Consider the following 27,022-nt stretch of genomic DNA (forward strand, 5'->3'; position numbering starts at 1 on the left):
TGCCTATATCATCTCTTCAATTTTTGGTTAACTTTTTGTGTTTTCTGAAAAACCTGAAAAAATGACTGATGCCATTATTTTAGGAAGGTAACGATATTATTAAGCATCTAAATCATTAAAGGTTTGATCATTTTTTGTGACTGTTATGCTGTTATCTATTTTCTAAGAATTAATACTTCTAAAAAATTATATGAAAATATGTGGTATCACCGTGTTAGTCACAACTGCTTGTGTAAAATGGTAAATAAGTTATTACATGTATTTTACTTTTAAATCCTGCATACATGCGTAAAGACTTATTTAGTCATATTTCCTGACAGTCATTACAATGTGTGTGTTCTACAGCAAGAAGAATGATAACTGCTGTAGCTTGGGTAAAACAGGCTCCACATTAAAAGTAATAGGCTATTGATTACCGTAATTCGATAATATTTTCTATCTTTGCAGAGGAAAAGTTTTGTGTAAAGGGAGTTAAAGGTCTGTCTCAAATACTAGCCGGTGCAGTTTGGCGATTTGGGAAAATAGAAGCCCGGGCTATTATTTGGAGTTTTACGGTACGTTAGATATCTCTCCTTATAAGTATTATGCATAAACTTCCCTATAAGTCACATTTCTGCAATGTTTAGCACTTGCCACTTTTTTTTTAATTACATTTATTTTGTTCAGGTGGACCAGGTTGTGAATCTTGTTATGAATGTATGCATGTGCATGACAATTTACCCATCTATAAGAAAGTCTTATCTGACATGTCTGATTATGAGGCAGGCTACTACATGGTATTATCAAAGTCAGTTATTTCTATTATCAAAGTTGTATTATAGGCCTACGCCTATAGTTTCAGCAGAGAATGTCTAATAAGGGGAGAACCGCCACTCTAAGGAAACTTCCGGTGTCTGAACTGGTTGCAGTTCCTTTTCTGGTTCCACATGAGGGCGCTCACAAATAAGTGCAGAATGAATGAGTATTATACTCTTTTTAATCCCGTGAGGGAAATTTGGTCTCTGCATTTATCCCAATCCGTGAATTAGTGAAACACACACAGCACACAGTGAACACACAGTGAGGTGAAGTACACACTAATCCCGGCGCAGTGAGCTGCCTACTACAACAGCGGCGCTCGGGGAGCAGTGAGGCGTTAGGTGCCTTGCTCAAGGGCACTTCAGCCGTGGCCCTCTGGTCGGGGCTCGAACCTGCAACCCTCCGGTTACAAGTCCAGAGTGCTAACCAGGCTGCCCCAATGGAGGTCTATGGAGCTGTACCCCTCAAATCCACTTTTCTCTGGATATAATTTTTTGCCCAGAAATTTAAATTTTGCATGCGAAAGAGGGAGAGAAAATACAGACAGAGTACAGAAAATACAGAGTTTTATATTTTTTGAGTCACTTATTTGATCTAAAAAGCCTTTCAAATGCGTCAATGACGTCATTCATTAGCAGAAAGCTAGTGTGTTGTGGGCAACAACAACCCTGTAAGAAATCGAAAGGACGTAAGTACTCGTTCATTCAACTTTTGACCTATAATCCATATTGAGCTTGCAGAAACCACAATCAAATCTTCGATTTTCCAACGACAACCAGGTGAAATAGACACATTTAGCCGTCTAGCTCTATAGACCCCCATTGTTTTTGCACTTATTCGTGATCGCCCCTAGCGGAACTACAACAGATTGCAGGTACAATGGAGTTAATTGGGAGTGATCCGGCTCTCCATAAATGGGCTCTGGTTTCACTTACCAGAAGATAGATCCAAAGATCCTTGATTACTAGCAAGATAGAGCAACGTAATTCGTTACTATGGGAGCAAAACGGGACAGTTCCGGTCTGCATAAGTGGGAGTGTCACCTTACGTCACTAAATAAACTTTCACTCTTAATAAGCAATAAGAACAGATAAACATAATTGTGTTCACAGTATCATTGTCTATAATCATGTATGATACCAATGAATCATTCTTTAGGACATGATATAAATAATTGAATTAGTCATGTGTACCGAGCTAGCTAGCTAGCTAACGCTAGCTTAAAACACCATACAAGTGGATGGGAGTAGCTATGGCAATACAGATATGCGCTAACAAGTGACTAGTAGTTGAAGGACTTCGCTTAAACTTAATATACTGTTCCAAATTCGCTTGAGTATAAACTATCCACTTTAACTAATGTCAGTAATGTTATTCAGCTAGTTGTCATTTCAAAGAAATTACACTTCTCCGTTTAAAATGTTACCTTAGCTAAGAGGCTAGCTAGCATGCTAACAACTGGACAGTAACTGGCAGCAGCATGGTCTGATATTAAGTTATTTTATTACAAATCCGAACACTAAAAAATTACACTTTTAGGCTTGAAATAATCCCAAACACTTACAGATTATGACAAAATGTTCGAAAAAACCCTCAACAAATCCAGAAAGACATAATGACCAATTTATTTGTAAAATTCCACAAGTCTCCATTGACATTAGTGCAGCGAGGGTTTACTCTGGTCTGCATAAAGGGGGATTTCCCCCCCTCCCCCTTGCAATAATCGAACGCGGAAATTGTCGAACGTTTGCGCCTCTCGCTCCGCTTTAACCCTCTCTGATAGATCCTTCTAGTCGGCATCTAGTCATAATCGTCTACCGCCCCCAGTTGCCGTGGTTACCGTGGCTAAAACGCCCCCAAGGGGGAAAATGGAGGTGCACCGCTTGAGTACAGAAAACACCTATAAAAATATTAAATCTTTTAGCAAACATCAATAAACGGCACGTTTGCACTGAGAGTTATCTGTGTGTCAACGAGGTTAAGGGTAACATTAAGTTCCCTCATTTTGCTAATTCCAGTTAAACGGCCAGAACTGTGAGTGTACTCATTGTAGAACTGCTTTCAATGGCCAGACTGTGTAGCTCGGTTTAGCAAGCTAAGCCTTTTGCCGTAACACCACATACTCATAAGTTGCATCTGAATTTATTCTCAGATGAATGCACATTCCCTACAATGTCTGTGGGAAAAGTTTTAACAAGTAATTTGTACTAGTTGGTTATGTTACACTGACGATATAAACTTAGCCAGTTAGCAACCTAATGATGCTACCATCGAATATAGCTTCCAGAGAAATGTGTTGTCAACATTGCATACACTGGGCAGTCAAGTAAACACAATTACTTTAAATTATTGTGTTCAGAAACAAGCAGAACTCCACCTGAATGTAAAACGAATGTATAAAGTCTAACTGCTAGCGAGTTCGCCCATTGACTTCCATTGTGTGATGTTAGCATGCTTTCCCCCTCATTTCCGAACGTCTTAACCGACTGTATATACTAATTGTGCAGACGCTGTATCATAAACACAAAACAAGCAGGGATATATCATGCTTACGAATGAAATAATAGCCTATATGAGAAATGGCAATGAGTTTCTCATCAGTTTTCCATCTGTTTATTCACATAGACTAATGTCAAACCTTCCAGTGGGAGCTTGTTTTATACTCTGAACAGCAAATATGTTGCAAATTTCACATGAAAGCACTTCCCCTTTATTAGCTGGATTAAGATATTCTCCTCTATTGTTCAATTCAAAACTAAAATCCCAGGAACATCTGATGTTCCTGGGATTTTAGTTTTGAATTGAACAATAGAGGAGAATATCTTAACTATTTTTTTTTCCATTGATTTACAGGGTTTTACAGGTTAGAGCAATTACTTCAATTCATCGTGTTTCCTTACTCTCTGACAACATATTGTGATCATTTTTGGAATGGTTACAGTTTATTTTCCATTGTTTCCTACATACTGGTCCTTTAAAATAGGTCTGTGGGACTACTAACATTGGAGCTGCTCTTCGATAGGAACGCAACCGCTTGGGGCGCTGGTTTTCACTTTCCCTCCCTATGTAAGAGACCTATGCTGACTGCATCAGTGCTCAAAGTATTCTAAAAGTGTTAATAACTAACTAACTTCTATTCAAGTCATATTTCTGGGACTTTCTGGGATAATTATTTCTATTTTGTATTCACTCGTTAAATGTTTATAGAGTTCAGAAAGTTCTCATCAGGTGATTTCAGATGTTTTTGCCAGCACTTCATAAAACTCTCATAGTTTGAGAACTTTAAATTATTTGTAGGATATTGCTTGTTCACAACTTGAGCTGTGTATGCAAAGACACAGAGTTCAGAGTTCACACATTTTGAATGAAATACTTTTGGGACTCCTTGCTAATACTTTTGGGAATGCTAAAGTCTTTTTATTAGTATTTTACACTGATATGGCATGATGACAACATAAACACAGCTAACAAAGGTATTAAATTGCAGTAGCCTAATAATGGAATATTCAACTAAGGCAGTGTTTCCCAAACTTTTTTTCTGGGGACCCACTTTTTAAAAATGACAGACTCGCGACCCAACTCATGACTGTGGTAGTTAACAAACTAGATCCTAACAGAAAGCTGGTAGCTTTCCTAAGTTATCTAAGGTATAAGATAGGGGTATTACACAACATAAATTGTCACAAGGCTATGCTGGCGACCCAATAAAATCTCCTACGACCCACACTTTGGGAACCAATGAACTAAGGTAGGCTGCTGTTGTTCACAGCACTAAGCTATGGTTACTGATATACTCCGAGTCTCTGGCCCTCTCTTACAGCCAGGCATAGTGAGCTGGCCCTCGGAAGAAAACGTTTGGGGACCACTGCGCTAGCCCATTAATACGCTATTCTAGAATTAATCGTTCAAAACATAAACGAAAATTCCACTTTTCATGGGTTTTACGGTTTAAGAGTTAAATGTTGTCAAATAAGCCATTATTTCAATTCATCGTGTTTAGCTGTGTTTATGTTGTCACATGACACATGGTCATTTTTGGAATGGTTACAGTTTATTTTCCATTATTTCCTACATACTGGTCCTTTAATTTACAACAATAGCCTACCATAGACTGTGTAAGAAAACATGGAAAACGACTATGTATCGTCTAGTAAGCATCACCACCGTAATATTATAAGGAAACAGTAAAAAAAAATCCTGCAACAATAACAGCTCGACGCTATCATGCAGGTGGCCGACAGGTAACGTACGAAACAAGACAGCAAAACAGCACTAGCCCCTGCACAGTCCTTCATGAAACCCCTTCTGCCTTCTCTGTCGTCAGTCAACGGCAGCCTTCTCCCAAGCTGGTTCGCTGGCGAGTTACCCAGGAAGTCGACTGAGAAACAGAAGTTGCAGCTATCAACAGACACTTCGGTTTAGATTATATCCTGAAATATTTTGCTAACGTTACCTAAAGAAATACTGTGTGTGCATTTATTTAAAAAGCAACCACGGAACATTGAAGAGTGTCGAGTTTATAACTGAACTCTGTGACGGTGAGGAGACGAGCAGTTCGAAACTTGTCCTGTCAGGCCAGGCCTGGCCTTGCTAACTACGCAGCTAGTAAATATTAGCTTGTCTAGCTAGCTAGCCGGATACCTTGAGGAAGTCAACGATACTTGGGACGTAATTGAAAAGGTATGCTTTTGTATATTTCTGTTTCTATAAGTTTGTTTGTGATTTACATCTGTATTATCACGATTTCAATAACTTATGCTAGCTACTTGTGATTGCAGCAATATTACCCACGCTGCGGCTTGTGGCTGGAATTAGCTTACCAGCTAACGTTCTATGCAGCTAGCTACGACTTGTAAGCTAGCTAACCTTAGCTGACACGATTAACGTAGCTGTAGATTCGTGTCGTTCGTGTCATACCCAAAATAAATGAACCAAGCACGACTTTGAAAGACAAAAGTGTTCGACTTATTTTCTTTTTCAGTCAATCAATTTGGAAGTCAGGGACCTCGAGACTGCTGATATTGGCCCTGTATGTAAATCAATGTTTCGTGTGCACCAAAAGGGTCTCCTTGGCGAAGTTATGGCAACCACGTTTAACATCTGTGTCAAATATTTGTATTCTCTCAGGATTTAACTACTTATAAGTATATTCAACTCCAGGTGGTAATAGTGTGAAGTCCCTGGTAGTACTGGCTAACAAAATAAACAGTAGAAATAACGCCAACACGCCAAGCATTTACGCCAGTAAAAAGATAAAATAAAATAATAATTAAAAAAAAGCAGAGCAGGAGGTATTAGCTGAGCTGGTTAGCTGCAACCAGTTAGCTTCTAACATTACTTTCAAATGCTGCTAGGCCTATAACGTGAATTTGACTAAAAGTTCACTTTCACAGAAGCTCTGAATAACAGGGCAACAATCAACAACGTTAAGTTTAATTTGTATTTTGATTAAATAGCATTTGTTTTTATTTTTCATTGTTATAAGTAAATTTGCTATGATTATAACTTATGGGAAGTTTGAAATTGCCTTCACAACGATTACTAAAGGAGGCTGTTACATAATGGTCTTCACTCTCGAATTATTGATAACATGGTAAGAACCATATTCTCTGTGCAGTTTTGCAAACCAGATATATTTTGCCCCCAACTTCCCCTCTGTCCTTTCTATCTACATTTTCAGTGTATCAGACGTATACATTACGCTACTATTTTATGGGCAGAAATTTATGTCAAGGTGTGGGGCACATTGGTGTACAGCATGATTATTTATTTAGTTATTTATTTATTCATTCTTACACTTTTTTACAATTTATCTTTGAATGAAATTGAAGACCCCATGCTAGTGGGTTTTCTCCTGTAACGAAATGCCAGTTGAGTTCCAGTCCTCTAAGCCTGACTAACTTTTAAATAGGTTGCACTGGTGCATGTAATGTTTCCACCAGCACATTGTCAAATTTAGGTGTAACCACCACCACACCTTATTGTTGCAGTGGGCTAACTTCATCAGCTGTCCTCCAGGCCCCTAGCCATTGCCTGCTTTGCCTCCTTTTCACAACACTGCCATTGCAGAGTGTGGTAAGACACACCTGTTAAATGTCAGGGGGGCTGTTACAAGTATGAGCAACTAAACGATTAATCAGTTAGTTGTTGACTTAAATTAATCTCCATCTATTTTCATAATCGGTTATTCATCCAATACATCCAAATTCTCTGATTGAAGCTTCTTAAACTTTAATATTTTCAGCTTTACTTACTCTTCTATGACCGTGAGCTCAATATCTTTGGTGTGTGGTAGGGGTGGGCAATATACCGAATGCTTGATATATCGCAGTTTGCTGTATGTGAGATACATTAAAGTGTTTTTGCAAATATCGAGTATTTCACAGTCATAATTTTTTTTTTAAGCGGCAACACTTGCATTGGCAAATACGCACACATCTCACTTTCCCACACATGGTTTTCTTGTGCTAAATGTCCGTCTATGCTTCCTCCAGTGGGACTTTTTAAAAAAAAAAATTTTTATATTAAACTCCGAGCATTATGGCAGATTAGGTTACTGTCTATGAGTGCATCTGACTTGAACCGGTCTGAAAATGTAAGCGCACCATGTCTTATTTATCAACTGATAACCGAATAATTAAAGGAGAATTCTGGTGTGATGATGACCTAAAGTGTGTTGAAACATGATACCGAGTGTGAACGTATGTCTCATAGCCCATCTCGGCTTGTCCCCTGCACTCCAAAATCTGGCGCTAGTTAGCCTATGCTACCAACAGCTTTTTCAATGGGGGTGCCTCGGGCATCTGCCTAGCCATGCAAATAAATCACTGTTTTACACCATTTACGAGGCTCAACATATCTCCACACTTCATTGGTAGACTTCCGAGGGCCCTGACATTTAAAACGAGACATTGAGAACTTTGAAAAAGCACTGGTAGTTTACTTACAAGACTATTTATGCCCACTACATACTCGCCGCACCCGACCGGTAGCACGACAATGTGACGTCAAAATGACGTCAAGCTGCCTACTGCCTCCCTCCCTACATAGAGAGCTGTCTCACTAGACATGATTTTGGATTAAATGCATCTTCTAAAAATGAGCGTAGCACTCTAGAATCTTTGGTTAACACTACGGTATGATGTTAGCAAAGGCCTGACGTTAAACTAAATTAGCTTACGTAAGCTAGCAGGCTAACGGTATAAATTAGTTTTACGGACGGCAGATATATAAGACCAGACGCTATTAATGGTTACAACAATGGCATAATCAGATAGTAAATTGTTTATTTCTAATCTGTAATCTGCAAATCTAAGCAAAATAAGATCACACAAATGACATTTTTCAGCAGATACAGCAGCCATTACCGATGTCATCCGCCATGTTTGTTTACCTTTCACAGCTGTTTCAGACGTTGCCGCAAGGGATTATGGGTAGGAGGCAGCATGAAGTGTGCATCGATGCTGCCTTCAAAAATGACCGTTATTTGGGAATTCTAAGATATCTTAAAAGGCAGCAGAATTTGTTTTTTTCGGTTTCGAACTGCACTTGCTGCCTTGCTCCCCAGTTAGATATCTTAAAAGGCAGCAACTTTACCCGTTTCGAACACACCCTGTATCTTCACAAAGTTTAGCGTTTGCAGCTATCTTGAATTTAGTCACGATAAGTCGAGCGACAAGTAAGAATGAACAAGTATGAAAAGGGATCAGATTCCAAAAATAATTCTGTGGAAATGCATGGATTCCAGTTTCTTCCAGTAGCAGCAACTGGAATCCATGCATTTCCACTGAATTATTTTTGGAATCTGATCCCTTATCATACCTGTTCATTCGTACTCGTCGCTCTTCTTATCGTGACTAAATTCAAGATGGCAGTGAACGGTAAACTTACTGAAGGTACTGTCTGTATAAATCGTCTTGTAAATAAACTACCAGTGCTTTTTCAAAGTTCTCAATGTCTCGTTTTAAAAGACAGGGCCCTCGGAAGTCTACCAATGAAGTGTGGAGCTACTTTGAGCCGCGTAAATGGTGTAAAACAGTGATTTATTTGCATGGCTAGGCCAATGCCCGAGGCACCATCATCGAAAACCTGTTGGTAGCATTGGCTAACTAGCGCCAGATTTCGGAGTGCGATATCACACCGAACTTCTCCTTTAAGACAAAGCGTTTGTGTTGCCATAGGAATGAGAGAGAACTTATGGTCTGAGCGTTGCGTTACGCTTGCCGCTTGCCGCTGGCTAATGTGATCCCCCGCCTTATGTTGACCAATTGCTGATTGCATTGCTGATTATTATAACTAAGCTACAACACATCCAGAATCAGCTTCACAACGTAAAATAATCACGAATGACCGGAAGTAAGATTATTGGATAAACACATTTTCACATTCCCAGCAGGCCTTGTTACCACAGCTTTACCGACAAATGTGGGTGTTAAGATATTCACAATAATCTTCCTCCTTTTTGTAGATTCCACTGTCTCTCAGGACACAATGGCAGACGACTTTGATATTGAAGCCATGTTGGAAGCTCCTTACAAGAAGGTGAGTGCTTTGCTCTGGGTCTCGTTGGAAGGATGGTGCTAATGCACTACTGCACATCAAGTGACAGAGTCTAATATACACTAGGCTGCTCATAGCTATTTTAATTTCATTGTTTAAAGTATGATTGTGTGTATCTGTCACTGTGAGTTTTGGTGTGTGGTGTGATACTTCAGACAAAATATCCAGAAACGTGAATAAATGCCCATCTATCTCTCTTTGTAGACTTGCCTAATGATATCTCACCTCTACTCCCCTGAATTCACCTTTGATTCCAGTGTGAACTGTGAAAAAAAGTAAGGTAGTAATTGCGCAATGTATTGATGTACTGTGATCCCCTAGGTAAAAAAACAGAGCCTCATCTTAGAACATCCAATCACCTATTCGGTCGCAACAAGGTGAATGCCCATGGATGTCACAGCGCATTTAACCTGACATGCCACAGAGACAGTATTCAGATTTTCTGTCGGCATGGCTTGAACATCATGTGGCCACGTTAGCTGTTTTGTTTTTTAAAAAGTGGCCAAAATGTTAATGTTTATGTTTTATCACTTGTCAGCTAATTTCTCACTGTGCCAAATTTGGCTCCTGGTGGTGACTTGTATTGGGCGGGTTGGTAGTGCTTTTGACAACATTCCATCTTTTACACATGCCACAGATTTACCACCATTTAAATATGAATACTGTCTCTTTACCAAAGTCTGTTGCTATGATTTTCAATTCGTAAAATCAGCATCTTTTTTGCATGCCTTTAATACCAGTAACATTTAAAAAAGTTGATATCTTTTTTTAAATTATCCTGTAAGCTAGAAACTTCATCAAAACTCATATGGCATCATAAACACAACTTATCTCCATCAAAGTTTTTTGTCTGTACTCTTTCCAAGTGAAACTCACAAATACAAAAACACAAAACTAGCTTAGAGTGGATCACTCCATGCGACTGGTACAAAAAGAGACATGAGATGAAGCTATAGGATTTATCTACTTTATTTTCCTTTTGTGATCTTTTCTCTACTTGAGGTTTTGACTGGTGGTCTTTTCCATTTAGCCTATGTTTTTGGTTTGGTTTTTGAAAATTCAGTTTTCTTTGATTCGGTTTCTGTTTGGGAGTCGATATTACTAAAGCAGTGTGAATCCCTGTTTGCTTCAGGGCGAGATGTGACAGAGGTGCCCTCGAGCTCTAACAGTCCAACAGCGAAAATGGGTGAAGATCTCATGGATTCTCAGCATCCACAGGAACTCTTTTAGCATGGCTACAGCGGGCTATAGGCATAACATTAGAGGGGTATTGGTACTCATCAAACAAGAGGAACCTTCACTGGACTTCATGGCTCACTATAGCATGCCTCGAATGGGAAACTCCATTGTAGAATCAGTGTATTTTCTGTTTGGAGACAGATTTGATTTATTGCTACTAACATAAATAAATAAATAAATGAAAAGCCATTGATAAAGAATTGGTTTGGGTGGGAGGAACGGGTATTTTATGACCAATCCCGCTTGTAGTAAGTAGTCCTGAGAGAGAAGTCTCCTTTTTCTGTAAGAGTAAACTCATTAAATGATCATATTCTGTATTTTCTCTTCCCCTCCCTGTTCCCCTGACGACTTGCTCTGTTTCCTCTGCGTCCTCATGATGTTCTTCTATCAACCCCGCTTAGGATGACCACAAATCCTCTAGTGCAAATGGCCACGAGGAGCGCAGCAAGAAGTAAGAAAAAGGCTCAAAATTATATTTTGAATAATGTATAATTTTGTTCAGTGTTCAATTTTGAAGCACATATTATATTCCTTTTGGCGAAAGTGTCAAGTCCTGCGCTCAGTGCATGTGTGTGTGTGTGTGTAGGAAGCACAGGAGCCGCAGCAGGAGCCGGAGTGGCAGTCCCGAGCGTCGCCGGAGTAAGAGCCCAAAAGAACGCAAGAAGAAGAGGAGCCGCAGCCGAGACCGCCGGCGCTCGCGCAGCAGGGACAAGAGGCGCTCACGCAGCCGAGAGCGCGCGGGCCGGTACCGTGGACGGAAGAGCCCCTTGTACGTGTGAACTCTTACCTGCACCCCACACTCCCTCAGCCAGACACTATTGTGTTCTTTGTAAATATTTGCTTTGACATTAATCTGCAAGATTTCTGGAGAAGCACAACACACACTGTCAGTGAGTCTTTGCTCGATCAAATGGAAGGAAGTAAAAGTAGGTTAAAATGACTTAGCGCCACATGCAGCTCCTCTATCTCATGTCAGTAGTCCTTTGGTGCTGCACTTGTAACTCTTAGCTCTCTGGTCTCTGCAGGAATGTGCTCTAAAACGGGCCAGTATAGTGAGGACAGTGATTTCCATGGATATTAGTTTCAGCACACACCAGGGTTACCCAAACAAGACTGTCATTGTAAGCAGTCAGTCACACTATCATAGTTCACACTTCGCTGTTGAAATTCTCTCATACTACTAGTAATTCAAAGCTGGTTGCTCATTCCTTAGTTCCTCTGAATGTTTACTAATTTTTGCTATAGTGTGTGCAATGTTTGGGGACATTTGCCTGTCCAACTAAATGGATATGTATACTACACAACACTAACCAATTGTTGCATTTAAACTTGAGGTAGTAAGACTGACATTATAGCCCTTTCAGACTGAAAGTAATATTGTTAGGGGTTATGTCCTAACCCACTGAAAGCATTATGCCTAGGGCCATATACACTTCTTGAGGTTAAATGACTTTTAGAAGCTGTAACTGGTTATCTTACAAAACTGATATCATGTTTATCTGTGGTCTGTCAGAAAGGGCCACAACAACCCACCAATGTTTATAGCTTGTGCTGTACTACACAGTTCTGACTCTGGGGGGTGCTATTTCTCCAGTTTCGTCTTTTTTTCTGCTGCTTCAAAAGCAGTTTGAGATTAATGCAGCGTTCCAGCTGTCTTGTAAGTGGTAACACTGGGTAACTGGGAATTGCGTCACATCCGAGTAAAAAAATATGGATGTGTTCCAGTTTTAACCAGATCAAAAAACAAGATGCTACTGTTTGTTAGCAATTGTCTGTTGTAAGTGATTGTTATCAGATATAGCTACCATAATAGTTAGTAATGATGCATTGCACAGTATTTTACACAAACATAGCCATATATACACTACTAGTCAAAAGTTTGGAGACGCTTACACATTTCTATTCAACTGCATTATAGACAGAATACCAGCTGAGGTCATTTGCATTGTTTTTTTACTCAGTGCAGCAGTTTTTAGATTACATTATGTGCTTACATAATTGCAAAAGGGTTCTCCAATGTTTTCTCAGTTAGCCTTTGATATCAGATTAGTGAACAGAATGTACCTTTGCAACATTGGATGAATTGTTGCTGATAATGGGCAATGTAGATATTGCATTAAAGATCAGCCATTTCTTTTACAACAGCAGAGAACCCTTTTGCAATTATGTAAGCACATAATGTAATCTGAGAACTGCTGCCCTGATTAAAAAAAAAACAATGCAAATGATATCAGTTGGTATTCTGTCTATAATGGAGTGGAATGGAAATTTCTAAGTGTCTCCAAACTTTTGACTGGTAGTGTGTGTGTATATGTCGCGTTTGGTTTCTCAGCATACATGTACGTAAATGCTGCCACCATCTTTGTCCAGTCATTTGACGTTCTGAACAAGCTCTGGTCGCGTCCTGAGCAGCTCAAAAGATGCTGGACTTTTGTGCTGCATTTGGTTATTCCAATGCAAGGCATTTAAAAAACTAAAGAGCAAGGAATAACATTTCACAGGTAAGAAGCTGTTAAGATAGAACAGGCCTACTATGTATTATATTTATTTTCCTCCACATAAATAGTGTTGAATTATCCATTCCTACATGTAGTTAATCTACCTTCAGATGTAAAATAACATCAAAGGCTATCAGTGTATGCGTTTAAGGCTTTATATCCCAAAAATCCTACAGCTTGTCATTACACTCCATTCCTTTGCCGGTAAGTGTTGACTGGACATGGCGGCTGCGTTGACGTATTCCATCGCATAGACTTTAGCGGACAAGGCGACATCTAGCTATATATTTATCTATGAAACGTAACAACATAGCGACAGATATAGGCTGCTTTACTATAGTTTCTATCACTGATTTAATGAGCCACAAATAGGATAGAACAAGTGTGCATCTTCAGCCCTCATTTACTGTTAATGAACAAAGCCATCTTGAAAATTGACACTTGGGGTTTGATCGAGCTGACAAGTAGGAATTGTAACCTCCAATTGCAACCCCCTACTTGTAACTGGGAAATATGACTGGGAATACAACTTATGAGTTAAACTGAAATGCAGCATCATTTCAGACTCTTTGTTGTATCAGCTGGTAGGGTGGCCCCTCAGACCCAGCTCTCTGCTGTTGTGCTACAGTAGTTGGGTTGTTACTGCGTGGTGTATGCTTCCAAAAAAAACACCTTGTTTTATATCACAGCTTTGGGGCGAAATTTAACGGTGGTCCTGGAGGGAAGATCGTCCCACCACATGCCACCAAACAAAGGTTTTTATGATCCTATTCCTCACTCGTGTGGGTGTTTGCCTGATGAATGTCTTGCTAATAATGAACACACACACACACACACACATACACATAGACTTTTGGTAAAACCTGATCATGTATTTTATGCTGTGTCTCTTTTCCAGCCGACGACGCTCGCGAAGCAAAAGTCCCTTCAAGAAAGACAAAAGTCCCATCAGGTTTGTTTTTGTTTTTGTTGGTAAGCTGTAATGACGATATGATGATATGGTGTTTGAGCAACCATACCATATTGCTTTTCTTTACATTTCATGATGCAGCAAGTATTGCTAGTCAGTTTATTGTGATTTATTTCTTCCATATATTATATTTTTGTTTATGCTGGAGATCTCACCTGCCATCTTGGTGCGTTACATTTGTCCTCGACTGACTATCAATTTCTGCTATTTTTGTTAGAAGTGCAGATGTATCCACCAACATAGAATTTTATTTTATTATTAATTGTATGTAAATCTATTGCAATACCACACCACTATGGAGCTGTTATACAACACTTTTTATGTCTACAAATATATGGTCGTCTTGTTTAGATTAGCTGAATCCTGTTACCTGCTTTTGAACCTCTGTTGTTCTTCACAGGCAACCCATAGACAACCTGACGCCTGAGGAGAGAGATGCACGCACTGTTTTCTGCATGCAGTTGGCAGCACGTATACGTCCCAGAGACTTGGAAGACTTCTTTTCGGCTGTTGGCAAAGTAAGCCACTAACCGTGCCATTCCTTGTCTTCATTTTTTTTTCCACCTTTTACCGCTTTTCCATAGCCCTTTGTTGTTGTTTACCTTTCTTGCTTTCATGTAGCCTGGCAGCAGGTTTTGCCAGGTTGGGTTTAACAGTGGTTATTAGGTGTCAAAAAGAGTGTGTGTATGTATATATATATATATATATATATATATATATATATATATATATATATATATATATATATATATATATATATATATATATATATATATATATATATATATATATATATATATATATATATATATACTTTATACAATGAACATCACTAACTACTCGGTGAGTTGCACAGTTTTAAAAACGAACGTTAAGTAATGTTTTAAAGACATGTTTGTGCATGCCCATAGCCAGCCACTCTGAAACAGTCAAAGGCGATTCAAAACGAGTCAGAAAGCCTAGACAGGACCCATCGTCAAAATTTCAGTGTCCACCACTCTAGTTCATCCAAAACAAACCAGAAAAGGGACTCAAAGTGCTAAATACCGGAACTATCCTTTAATTACAGAGTATATGGTTAGGAGGACAAGGCCATATAAACCTTTCTAGGTGCTCTTATAACCTGTGGCCACTCAGTTTCCCCTAGAATGATTTTGCAACGGAGCAGGCCAGTCCGCAACCTCTAAATAATAAGTCTCATTTTTTCCACTACTTAAAAAACACATTAGTCAGGGGAGTAAAAATTATGGCAGAGAGATGTAAGGGTTTATGGAGGACTCTGGTTTTTATTGGTATTTATTTGGTGTACTATGACACCTGTGGTGAAAAAGCCAGAATGAAGGTATTTTGACAAGTAATTAATTCAAAACATTTTCTTACAGTCTCAATCTTTTAATTCAAAGCACATTATGGGTAAATGTCATACAACTGTTTAGTAGATGCAGTGCTTATGTCATCCCTCACTTCTTGCTCTATCGCAAAAAAACATAATTAAATAGTTGGTGCAATGAAATGTAATTGTTTCATAACAATGAAAATGATATTAAGTTGCCATTCATCTCTGTTTACTCCATCTATTGTAGAACGCCTTGTAATGCATTTGCAATGCATTGCTGTAACCTGAAGAAGGTGACTTGTGTTTGCTTCTTTTGACCAAAAACCCAAGGGATCTACCCTTTTGCTCTTCCATGTACTTGGCTGTGATTTATATTTTTGTTTGATTGTATTACATTGTAGTGTAATATTTATTTGTCTTAAAATGGTCTTCACAGGTGAGGGATGTGAGGATGATCTCAGACAGAAACTCCCGCAGGTCAAAGGGCATTGCCTATGTCGAATTTTTGGAGGCCACCTCTGTGCCACTGGCTATTGGACTGACGGGCCAGAGGCTACTTGGAGTGCCAATCATCGTGCAGGCCTCTCAGGTGGGCTTTGGATGTTATATTAGGAATGAGGCAACAGCAGTCTTAAGTGCCTTTACCTGTTATGAAGCACATGTTCCAGCCTGGGTCATTTACCCCCCTCCCCCCAACATTCAAAATCATTTTTATACTTCAGATTGTTATCTAGCCTAGTCATATTATGCATCATTTGAAAGTTTGGACTCTTGGGAATCAGACAATCTTTGTTGAATTGAAATAGAATTGTAAATATTTATACATTTTTGTAATTATTTCATATTTAGTGTAGTCATTCCAGATCTGAACCCCTGAAGTATAATCCAAATACAAGCATGAAACTTTACAGTGTTGCCTTTCATTTGAGACCAAGATAATGCTTCTTCACAAAGGGGTCCATATGCAGTAAGCATTTGATTGTCCGTATGCATTTTGGATAACCAAAAGTCCTATGGGGAGTTTCCAAATGAAATGTGGTCAGTTCATAGACTCTTGTTATCCGAAAACAATATTCTAGCCTCTGTAACTCTGTGTCAGTACATCACACAGTTTTTCTGATTTTTTTCCAAGAAACTACAGTGTCTAAGCTTTCCAAAGTGGTCAGGCATTTGATCATAGGCCAAAGTGTGTAGGAGCAATGATCTACTGTAAGTAGATTATGTGCAATGTCAGGCAAAAAAAAGTGGGGCTGAGTATATAACCCTCTGCATGTGTGCATCACATCTGGAAATGACTATCTAATCTTGTTTTTTGAGCAGGCAGAGAAAAACAGGGCGGCTGCAGCGGCCAATAACCTCCAGAAGGGCAGTGCTGGCCCTATGCGCCTGTATGTGGGATCGCTCCACTTCAACATCACAGAAGACATGCTGAGGGGCATCTTCGAGCCTTTTGGCAGGGTATGCAGGAAAATAATCGTTATATTTAAATATGATGTTTTCATGATCATTGGTCATAATTAACGGTTAATTTGATTAATTGCACAGCCCAACTTTGGTGTATGTCACATCGTAGTTTGGCAATAATTTATGATCACTCTGCTTTCTGTGAGTTTTATTGTTGTATTACGTAATATTAGCTGATGTATCACACCCTGGCAACAATGTAGTGATTCTCTGTTGAAACATTCAGTGACTTCCTCAAAAATGCCAGCTTGTACAGTAAAACTAGTCTTTTCCTTATTATTGCATTGTGTGCCACTCTTAACAAGAGACAAAAGGACTGGTAATACCCCTTAGTTGCCTGTCCCAAACAAGACTGTGTTTCTGTCCCACTTCAAACTGCGCAGGAATGTGCTTGTACTTGGTTGATGCTAGTGTGTTTGATCCTTTTCAGATTGAGAGCATTCAACTCATGATGGACAGTGAGACTGGACGCTCCAAAGGATACGGATTCATCTCTGTATGTTCCCTAAGCACTCTCAAACCCTTGTCCTTGGTTGTGACGTTACTGTCAGATTTCAAAACAGAACATTTGACACTTAGTAATTTTGTGCACTTGTGTTTACATTTTGGTTGGTTTTGTTTGTCCGTTGTGCGTCCATTAAGTTTGCAGATGCTGAGTGCGCCAAGAAGGCTCTAGATCAGCTGAACGGCTTTGAGCTGGCTGGCCGGCCCATGAAGGTGGGTCACGTGACTGAGAGAACGGACGCATCCACAGCCAGCTCGTTCCTGGACAATGATGAGTTGGAGCGCACCGGCATTGACCTGGGGACTACTGGCCGCTTACAGCTCATGGCCCGCCTTGCAGAAGGTAGGGAGAAACGATTGTGTGTGTGAGAAAACAGGGGGGTCTTAACTGGAATTAGCTAGTTTAGCATCTTTTTTGTTTTTTGTGTGTGTATGTGTGTACACTATCTCTGGATAGGTTAAATGCACAAGACAAATTTCCTTCTGGACAAATAAAGTAACTCGTTTCAAGTGACAAGAAACTGTCTGAAGTAAACTCAAATATGGAATACATTTTGAAGGGCAAGCTGCCTATTACAGAACCAGAAAGGAAGATCTCTGGAAGATGCACGATAGGCTTGGTAAGCAGATGTTTGTGTGCGTATGTTTTCAGGCACTGGCCTCCAGATCCCTCCAGCTGCCCAGCAAGCTCTTCAGATGAGCGGATCCATCCCTTTTGGCAACCTTGCAGCTGTAACAGGTCAGTCTACTCATCCAGTCCTGCTCCACCCACCATAACCCCCAATCTCATCATTCCTCAGATCCATTTGCCTCCACTTCTGCTCCTCACTTTGCCTCACTGCATGATGCCTGAGTTGGCAACTGTCTACAGAATACTCTTGCATTGTCCCCCCCTTGTAGATATTTACCATTGTGAAATTCATATTTATGTCATATTCCTCATGCATTTGCACACTGTGTTCTGCCACAGAAAAGCAGGGCATTCACTTTGCATTCCACTTGGCAATGGGTTTGAAGAATTAGTATTACTCTGATGGGAACATCTGCTTATCACATGGAGGTGCTGAGTGATGCTGAGACATTTGAGACAGATAGATGGACAGAGTTATTTCATTTTGTTTATCCCAGAGAGTCTAGTCAAACGTGGTGCAGATGAATGGAAGCCTGAATAGCTTGGCATGGTTCTGAACAAAGGTTTTGATATTTCTAAAATGTCTAAAAGTAGGACAAGTTCTTTCAGAGGTGTATTTATGAACAGAGATGTAATACTGTCTGTCTACAGTATCTGACAGTAATACTCACTGGATCTGGAATAGTATAAGCTAGATATATTGGTTTGTATGGGTGTTTATATTCTCGATAAAATCACCATAATTTCCCCTTTGACAAGTACAGTCTATGGGTTGCACTTGGTGAAGACAAAACCATGTGGTTGTAGTTACTTAATGAAGATGCCATACAACTATTCTGATGAGTCAGATAAAACGGCAAAAAACTTTATAGTTTAACAGGGCTTAAATTTCACTGCGGGTTTTGCGCATAATTTGTTCAAGTCCCGCAACTCTAGCCATCATAATGCGAGAAATTCCCGCATACACTTTTACAGCCTGTCTAATGACGTTAATATAATCATAAAGTGGTGTGAATTCGGTGCTATTGACCGGACATATCAATTACCGAGTTGAATTGAACATAGCCTCATGCAGACGCAGACACACACGCGGAGAGAGGGAGAGAGAGAACCACTTTGCGCTTACGCAAATAGGCTATGCGACCATGGCAAACATTTACATCTGGAAAGAGCTCCTTGGTAACTAGGACCTACACACCACAGAAATTGTGTAAATCCCCCCTACATGAATAACCTAAGGGGGGAATTCCCACCTATTTTGAAAAATGAATTTTAAGCCCTGGTTTAATGTTGAGGTCAGCTAGCTGGAGTGAGTGCCCCTACATACTATGTGCTGGATCATGGGAAAATGCCTGAATAAATGGTCAAATATTCAGGGTCATTTTTGAGTTAATATCAGTTTTTAACTAGTTGTCCCAAACCGGAAGCTCAGTTGACTTTGGCCGTTCATTTTAAGAGGATATATATATTAGGGGTGTGAATCTCTCACGTAAAAGACGATACGATTCGCATCTAGATACATGGGCACGATTCGATACAAGAAAAGATACATGTTCATAAAAAAACAATTCAGTATGATTCGATGCAGTTCAAGAATGGAAAGCATTCTGAAATATTTTTTTATCATTTGCTGAAGGTGCACATTAATTTTACATTATCAATTATCATGGTCATGGTTGTCAATTAGGCAAAAAAAATGTGTGAATATGATTACCTAAACTGAGGTTTGTATCATATACTGTATTGAAATGAAAAAAGAATAGTCTACATTTCAGTCGAACACAGCAGCCAAATACAACATGAAAATATTTTTTTTTATAAACTTTATTATAAATAAAGTTATACAATTTATAGATTTTATAGAGTTATATCTGATTGTTTTCAAGGAGCTGTAGCCTTTTGTTGAGGTAAGACTAAACCAAAATAAAATAAAACGGTGCTTAAGACACTCTTGGCCTTTTCTCATATAGCCTACAAGAATAAAATAGGCCTACATATCAGTGAACTCTCTGGGCTTATTTTGCTCCAACGGTAGACCTAATATGCAGAAACCTATAATGCCACTGAGTGAATATGAACAAAATAATAATAATTTGTGCATCGTTTTAGCAGAAAAGGCTAAATTATTCTTTAATATTAAGGAAATTAATCTTGAATTTCCCCTTGGGGATCAATAAAGTATCTATCTATCTATCTAAATCCCTTCATCAAACGCAAGGCTACTCCACAGACTATCGTTGCTGTTTAGGAATGCTATAGTAAGTGTTTAATTTCGTGCTGGATTTTGAAAAACAAAAGAGTAAAAACTGTCAAACAAACGACCCATCTTTTGTCACAAGTAGATAAGAGACAAGTAGAGGGGCGGCTGGTATCTTTCCATCCATTGTCTAAGTAAACAGGAAGTCTAGACATCAACTAGACATCAGTCATTCTGACAGTAGCTTCCCACTCACCCACCCACCCATAGTTGAGAGATAACAGAAACTACAGTTTGCATTTGAGATGAGCCTTTCCATTGGTCTGTGCTTTTGTGCATGTGTTTGTGGTCATCTCCTCACTCACTCACCACCAGTATCTGATCTTCTTCTGTGTGCTGATTGAGCACATGCTGTAATCTCTCTTCTTCTGATCCTTAGATTTACAAGCCATGTTGATTCAACCCCCAGAAGGTGAATTTGATTTACCCGTCTAATTTTAAAAGAACAAAAAAAACCAAGACATGATATCCTTTTTTGCTTTCATATGCTGCTTCTTTCAATTTCACGGCACAGTCCACAAGGATGTAAATTCCTCTTAAAACGTCTGGTCTCATTAATATTCTAGTGATTCATTGGTATTTTGTGGTATGGCATCATTTTTTGAAGTTAAAAGTGGTATGGCATATTTTTTGGAGTTAAAAGTAATTTGGTTTGTTATAGTAGTGTTGGACAAGCGCTTCTGTTGTCTTAATTATTTATTGTTCCACTTCTCTGTAGCAAATGCATCCTTAAATGGTACATTCAGACCACAGAGAGATGTTAACTCAAACCAGCCTCATGGCCATTTTAAAAGAGTATCATTATTTTACTGATTGTGTTAAACAGAGAATTGTAACAGACCTTTACAAGATCACTTCAAGTGCCATACAGAGACCTGAGTTATTGTGCTGTTAATGTATCAGAATGATTCTGCCAGCTCTCGGCTCCCTTTTTGTAGCTCTCAGTTGGAGTGAACTTGTGTTGTGTTTCTTCTGTTGTAGCGGCCGGAGCCCCAACGCTGAACTTGCCCAGTATGAACCAGGCCATGAACCTGCCCACCCAGCCCCTGGCCACACACTGCCTTCAGCTCTCCAACATGTTCAGCCCACAATCGTGAGTGACCTCTTCTCTCAGGACATCAGTACTTTCTGACAATATCCCCTTTGATGCACAGATGTCAACTTTATTAGTGCTAAAATCTAAATGGCTATGATTTTATTTTCAATAAAAAAGGGGGATTTAGTGAATTACTTCAAGTTCTAAATATTGTAAGAAACTATTACAAAGCTTTACTAGCCCACAACATTTTTAGGATCTAGCAAAGTGACTGAAGGCATATAGGCATATCGACTGAAAAAGAGTGAGGCTACCACTTCAGATAGGAGTTCTCACACAAAGGCTAATGAATTTGTGGACCATTGAGACTCATTTGGACCACCCTGGGTGTTAGCAACCCGGGTTGTGCCCGATTGATTGTGATTGGTAGCCTAATCGATCTGCTTGATCGACCCAGGTCAGGAGGCAGGTAGAGTAGTAGAGGTGGGTATCGCGGGTTTTCGACATAAAACAGGGCTTACAAGTCATCACGGACTCTGCCGAAATTCAGATGTGGGCCATTGCCATTTACAATTTGAAAATTGATGAGTTTTTTGCAGGGCTCCAGAGTGCGACCAATTTGGAATTGTAAATCATAAGTCATAGGACAACCTGTATAGGACAGTAATTAAGGATAAAAAGTGAACCTGCTGCGGTGTTAAATGCGATGTGGTTAAAAATTTGCGTGCACCTAACTTTTGTGCAAAAAATGTTAGGCGCACCAGTGCAACCAGTGCAAAAAGTTAGTCTGGAGCCCTGAAGGGAATACTCAAGAATTGTCAAGAATGTCGGCACCAGTAGAGTAAAAATCCTGATTTACAATGGCTGGCAACCCCTGCCAAAGTTCCTGGCATGCAACTGCTATTGTAAAGTAGAGGGGAGCTCCAATTTCAAATTAATTTACCTGCCATGTTCCATGTGGGTTGACATTTTGGATGCACTCTTTAATAACTGTTATCTCCCGATAGTGAAAATGAACCTGGCTGGGATAAAGAGATCCAGGATGATGTCATTGAAGAGTGCAACAAACATGGAGGAATAGTCCACATATATGTGGACAAAAACTCTCCTCAGGTGAGTTCATAAAATATGCAATACAGTGCTGTATTCTGGTTTGAGAAAAAAAAATTGTAGGTAAAATGGTATATTGAGAACAGAAATTGTAAGTGAAATGGTATATTTACTTGCTATAATGGTGTTGGCAAGGGTGGGGTCCAGACCTTGAAAAGTGTAAGTTTTGGTAGCTGTATCACTCGTCATGCTTGAAAAGCCCTAAAAAAAACCTCTTACGGCCTCCTTCCTTCCTCTTTTTTCAAGAAAACTAATGAAAGTAGAGACTCCACATTTTGTACTTTTCCTCTCAGGAGGCAATACTGAGGTGGTATGCCTGGGCAATAAATCGATAGTCGTATGTATCGCCATAGACCATTCATGAATAGCAATAAGAAAATTGTTTGATATCATTTTCGTTAGTTATTTAAATGCGTGGCATTTACACTTCGGATGAAAGAGTAAACTTCAAAGGTCTCCCTCCCCGTCACGTAAAACGCCCATCATGACCCAAATTCTTTGATAATAATAATAAATATAAATATTATTATTATTATTATCATTATTATCAAAGAATTTGGGTCATGATGGGCATTCGTCAAGCGTGTGCTGCTAAATATTTTTAATTTTACACCTTCAGTGTTTTCCATACGTTGACTAATCTGTGGCTGGGCACCACGAAATCAAAACCGGCCACCACACATTGATGTTCTATGTTGTAGGCCTACTATTTAAATTAAAGATGAGAGAAAATAATTTCATTGAGCTGCACTTTTTACTCACACAGCCTTTCCTGGCCCCGCCCGCTCTCTCTCGTAACGAGCCCGCTGCTCCTCCTCTGCATGTGCAGTTAACAAAATATTTATGATTGTTGAAGGATTGTTGTTGCCACATAGAAGCACTGCATAGAACACAGTGGGCTAAATTGCTATTAAATCCGCTTAGCATCGTGACCATGCTGCGCAAATTTGCAGCATTAAAACTGCTGCATTAAAGTTAAAGTAAACTCTGCTAAGGTCTTATCACAACATAGTACATCGAGGAGACTAAACTAAGTTAAGTTACAGTATGCAATCAAGCAGTATCTCAAAGCTAACGTTAGAATACTGTTTGGGTGTCAAGTTTAACATGCTTACTTGCAGCTGCTTATTCGTTACTAATGCAGGGCTCATTTTATTGACTGAATGTTTGCAAAATCCCGATGTAAATGGAAAAGTGTTTTCCAAGACTCAAAAGTGCTTGTCCAAAGGAGAAGTACGAACCGTTATTTGAACTAACTACGTTATGAATTGCATCCACACATCAGCAGCCTTTTAACTGTGTTAATGTTAATTGCAAGGATTCCCACACGAACGTTTTAAAATGACAGGCACTCAATTAGACATACACTACTGAACTTTATTGACTGCTACCTCTGACTAAGAATGCATTACTTTGCACTTGTATAGTCTTTTATTTTGGAACCTTAAGAGCAATAAACATATATTGCTATGTTAAAGGATTCATGTTTTTTTCATTCAGATGTTCAGAAGTTGCTATTAGTGAATTAATGGGGAGATAATCGATAATCGAATCGAAATCGAATCGGACTGAAAAAATGAATTGTTCGATTAATCGATGCATCGAAAAAATAATAGCTAGATTAATCGTTTGAAAATTAATCGTTTATCCCAGCCCTAGTGTGTATGTGTGGGGTGTGTCTGGCATAGAGAAGCAGCGTTAAAATTATTAAATTTTAATGAATTCAGGGTTCCTACGCAGTATGGAAATTTGATTTGATTTTAGTAATTTCCAGGTCTGGATAAGTATGGAAAAAAGAAAATAGGGTATGGAGAAATATTTGTGTTTCCAGACTATTGCATCTACAGTACTAATCACTTCACTCAGGTCATAATAAACCATTCCTACTGTTGTGTAGCTTAAGATGTCAGTCCACATCATCAAGATACAATTGAATGGGGGTCCTCAGAAAAAAATCTCTCCCACAAGGGGACCCTGGTACCAAAACCAAATCGAAAACCCCAGTTCTATGCACATGCCCTATACCTAGCTCTGCTATTTTTTTTCTAAAACACTGGTAGACTTTTTTTGATTTTGTAAAAGTTACCAAGACATGGATACTGCATTATCTGATAAACTGTTATTGCAAACAAATAATACTGTTTACGGTGATTTCTGAGGCCTCTGCCAGCAGTGCACTAGTCTCCAACATATGTAGTATGCTGTATCAAATGTGAGTGCACCTTCCAAAACAGCACTTCCCCATCGAAAAGTATCCAACAATGGGCAAGTGTTTTCTGAGGGCTAACGAGTTAATAATAAACATTATTATACACAGTGTTGGGAACGTTACTTTAAAAAAGTAATTAGTGATGGTTACTCACTACTTGTTCCAAAAAGTAACTGAGTTAGTAACTGAATTACTCTATAAGAGTAACTCGTTACCAGGGAAAGTAACTATTTGCGTTACTGATACAAAAAAAAGTTGCTATATGTCAAAAAATTTGAATTTTTTTGAGCAGCCAGTTGAAATGAGTAGAACAGACAGGTGTTTGTAGGCTACATAACGTTCGATATTTAATAGATAGATAGATAGATAGATAGATAGATAGATAGATAGATAGATAGATAGATAGATTTATTAATCCCAAAGGGGAAATTCAAAGATATTGCACATCCACAGACCTACGGTTGACTTCAGCCTGTGTCATAGGTTTTTGTTGTGAGGCAGAAAGATCGAGCTTTTGCTGCTTGGAGGACTTTGCTTCGAGTCCTTCTTTGCTAGTGGATGGCGAGCTATCATCTGTGGTGGGGAGGTATCGGTGTTTTTTGGCCACTAGCTTTAGATGCGTGTGTGAGATGCTTCATTAAATTACAGTTGCTTACAACAGATGTTGACAAAGTCTTCGCTTCAACATAATGTACACATTACATGCACGTTCTTGCCTTTGACCACAATGAATTTGAAGTAGTGCTTATATCTCCACCTTGAAAATGCCAACTTTTCATCGTCGGATTGCTCCTGACCTGCTGTTTCGTCGAATCTCTTTTAGTGTTGCGTGTGTGTGTGGCGCATGTGCTGGCAAGTGTGTAAAAACACTGGCTCTAATTGGCTATCATGAAACATGACTCTGCCTTAGCCAATTATAATCGCCTACGTCGTTATTAACCCACCTCCTCACTGTGAGCCAGGGGTGCGTTCAGATTACACAGTTTATTCAATCAATGCATAGTAACGCACCGCATTTAACGTCCAGTAACGTTAACGGCGTTGTAACGACGGGAAAAATAATTAGTTAGATTACCCCGTTACTGAAAAAATAACGTCGTTACCTAACGCCGTTCTTTTAAACGGCGTTATTCCAAACACTGATTATACAGCTCTTCACAATGCTAATAGAACACTCCATTGACAATATCTAGAATATTTGAATATTTGAGTATGGAAAAAGAATGGAATTTTGAAATGGAAAATGTGTAGGAACCCAGTGAATTTCTGTGTGTGTGTGATCAGTTAGAGATTAGGGCTTAAGTCTGTTGTACCAGCCTACTCTTTGGTGTTTTGATGCCCTTCTCTGAAAGTTTAATTTATCAGTCTGCTGAAACCTCATCGCTCTCACCCTCAGGGCAACGTGTATGTCAAATGTCCAACTATTCCTACCGCAATGGCAGCAGTCAACGCCCTCCATGGACGCTGGTTTGCAGGTTAGACGTTACTTTCAGTTGCTTATTTTACTCCAGTTTTGATTTACTCTGCTGTTCCATGTGTATACTCACTGAAGGCTGCTAAAGTGCTGTGTTGTATGATCTGTGGTTTTGTCACACTCAGGAAAAATGATCACGGCTGCCTATGTGCCCCTGCCCACGTACCATAACTTGTTCCCGGACTCTGTGACGGCCACACAGCTCCTGATGCCCACACGCCGGTGATGCCCAGTCGCTGCTGTGTCTAAACATGTACATAACGTTCCGCTCAGAGGGGGCTTCCTTTACGGCCTCCGCGTCTCTTCAAAAGTATGACCCCCCACCCCAAACCACACACACGTACAGTGGGACTGGTTTAGTGTAGTTGTCAGAGAATTTGGGAAAGAGACTGCCGACGGCTAATGGCTGTGACAAACTGGTTTTATGAAGTTTTATTTAGCCTGATATCAGTGCCCACAGTATCCCTTTCATGACTGGAGTGTTTGGGGTGGCTCTCATGGAAGAGAGATTATTTTGAAGGCTGCAGCAGTTCTTTGAGAAGCAGGGCTTTGTGGTTTGTTTTTCTGTTTGTTCTTTGGTATGCTTTCCAGTAGTGCACTTGTGTGTGATTGGAAAATTAAAAACCTCTGCATTTTGTCATGCCAGGACTAAAGTTGCAGTTGGCTCTGAGTGAGTGTCCTGTGATCATCTTGTGTATATAAACACACATCCTTTTAGTCTTCATAAATTTTGCAGCTCACAGTTTTTGTTTGTTGCAATTGATCAGAAGGTCAGAAAAGAAATGAGAATATTTGGTTTCTTCCCTTCTTCGTTACCCCGCCACAAATAAACAGAATGAGGATGGATTATCAGAGTCCACATTTGTAACTTTTTGTAATCAAGAATTTTGTTTTTCTAAAGAATGTCTTGATTAAACAACAACTTGATGAAACAACA

General features: G+C 39.4%; 1 protein-coding gene across 3 annotated transcripts; it reads left to right on the forward strand.

Annotated features, from left to right (window-relative positions):
- The first annotated feature begins 5,085 nt into the window (after positions 1-5,085).
- On the forward strand, positions 5,086-27,022 carry LOC125293149 (RNA-binding protein 39-like). 3 transcript variants are annotated; one of them, XM_048240864.1, is made up of 17 exons: positions 5,086-5,478; positions 9,266-9,339; positions 10,998-11,047; positions 11,183-11,365; positions 13,784-13,849; positions 13,993-14,046; positions 14,465-14,582; positions 15,837-15,989; positions 16,721-16,858; positions 17,295-17,360; positions 17,507-17,711; positions 18,021-18,107; positions 20,636-20,668; positions 21,238-21,349; positions 22,300-22,405; positions 26,008-26,086; positions 26,211-27,022. In XM_048240864.1, exons 2-17 carry the CDS (start codon positions 9,289-9,291, stop codon positions 26,309-26,311), a joined length of 1,602 nt encoding a protein of 533 aa, XP_048096821.1. In that variant the 5' UTR covers positions 5,086-5,478; positions 9,266-9,288; the 3' UTR covers positions 26,312-27,022. The 3 variants fall into 3 exon arrangements, with proteins under 3 accessions (XP_048096821.1, XP_048096822.1, XP_048096823.1); XM_048240865.1 differs by lacking the exon at positions 20,636-20,668 and having other exon boundaries at positions 5,087-5,478; XM_048240866.1 differs by lacking the exons at positions 5,086-5,478; positions 9,266-9,339 and adding an exon at positions 10,526-10,543.

The sequence above is a fragment of the Alosa alosa genome, chromosome 4, assembly GCF_017589495.1.
Source record: "Alosa alosa isolate M-15738 ecotype Scorff River chromosome 4, AALO_Geno_1.1, whole genome shotgun sequence".
Lineage (NCBI taxonomy): Eukaryota > Metazoa > Chordata > Actinopteri > Clupeiformes > Clupeidae > Alosa > Alosa alosa.

Excerpts from the sequence above, each read along its gene's own strand:
- LOC125293149 (XM_048240864.1), top strand. The coding sequence starts at position 9,289 with ATGGCAGACGACTTTGATATTGAAGCCATGTTGGAAGCTCCTTACAAG. Across the intron at positions 15,990-16,720 it reads TCATCGTGCAGGCCTCTCAG|GCAGAGAAAAACAGGGCGGC; the intron begins GTGGGCTTTGGA and ends TTTTTTGAGCAG. Across the intron at positions 21,350-22,299 it reads AACATGTTCAGCCCACAATC|TGAAAATGAACCTGGCTGGG; the intron begins GTGAGTGACCTC and ends ATCTCCCGATAG.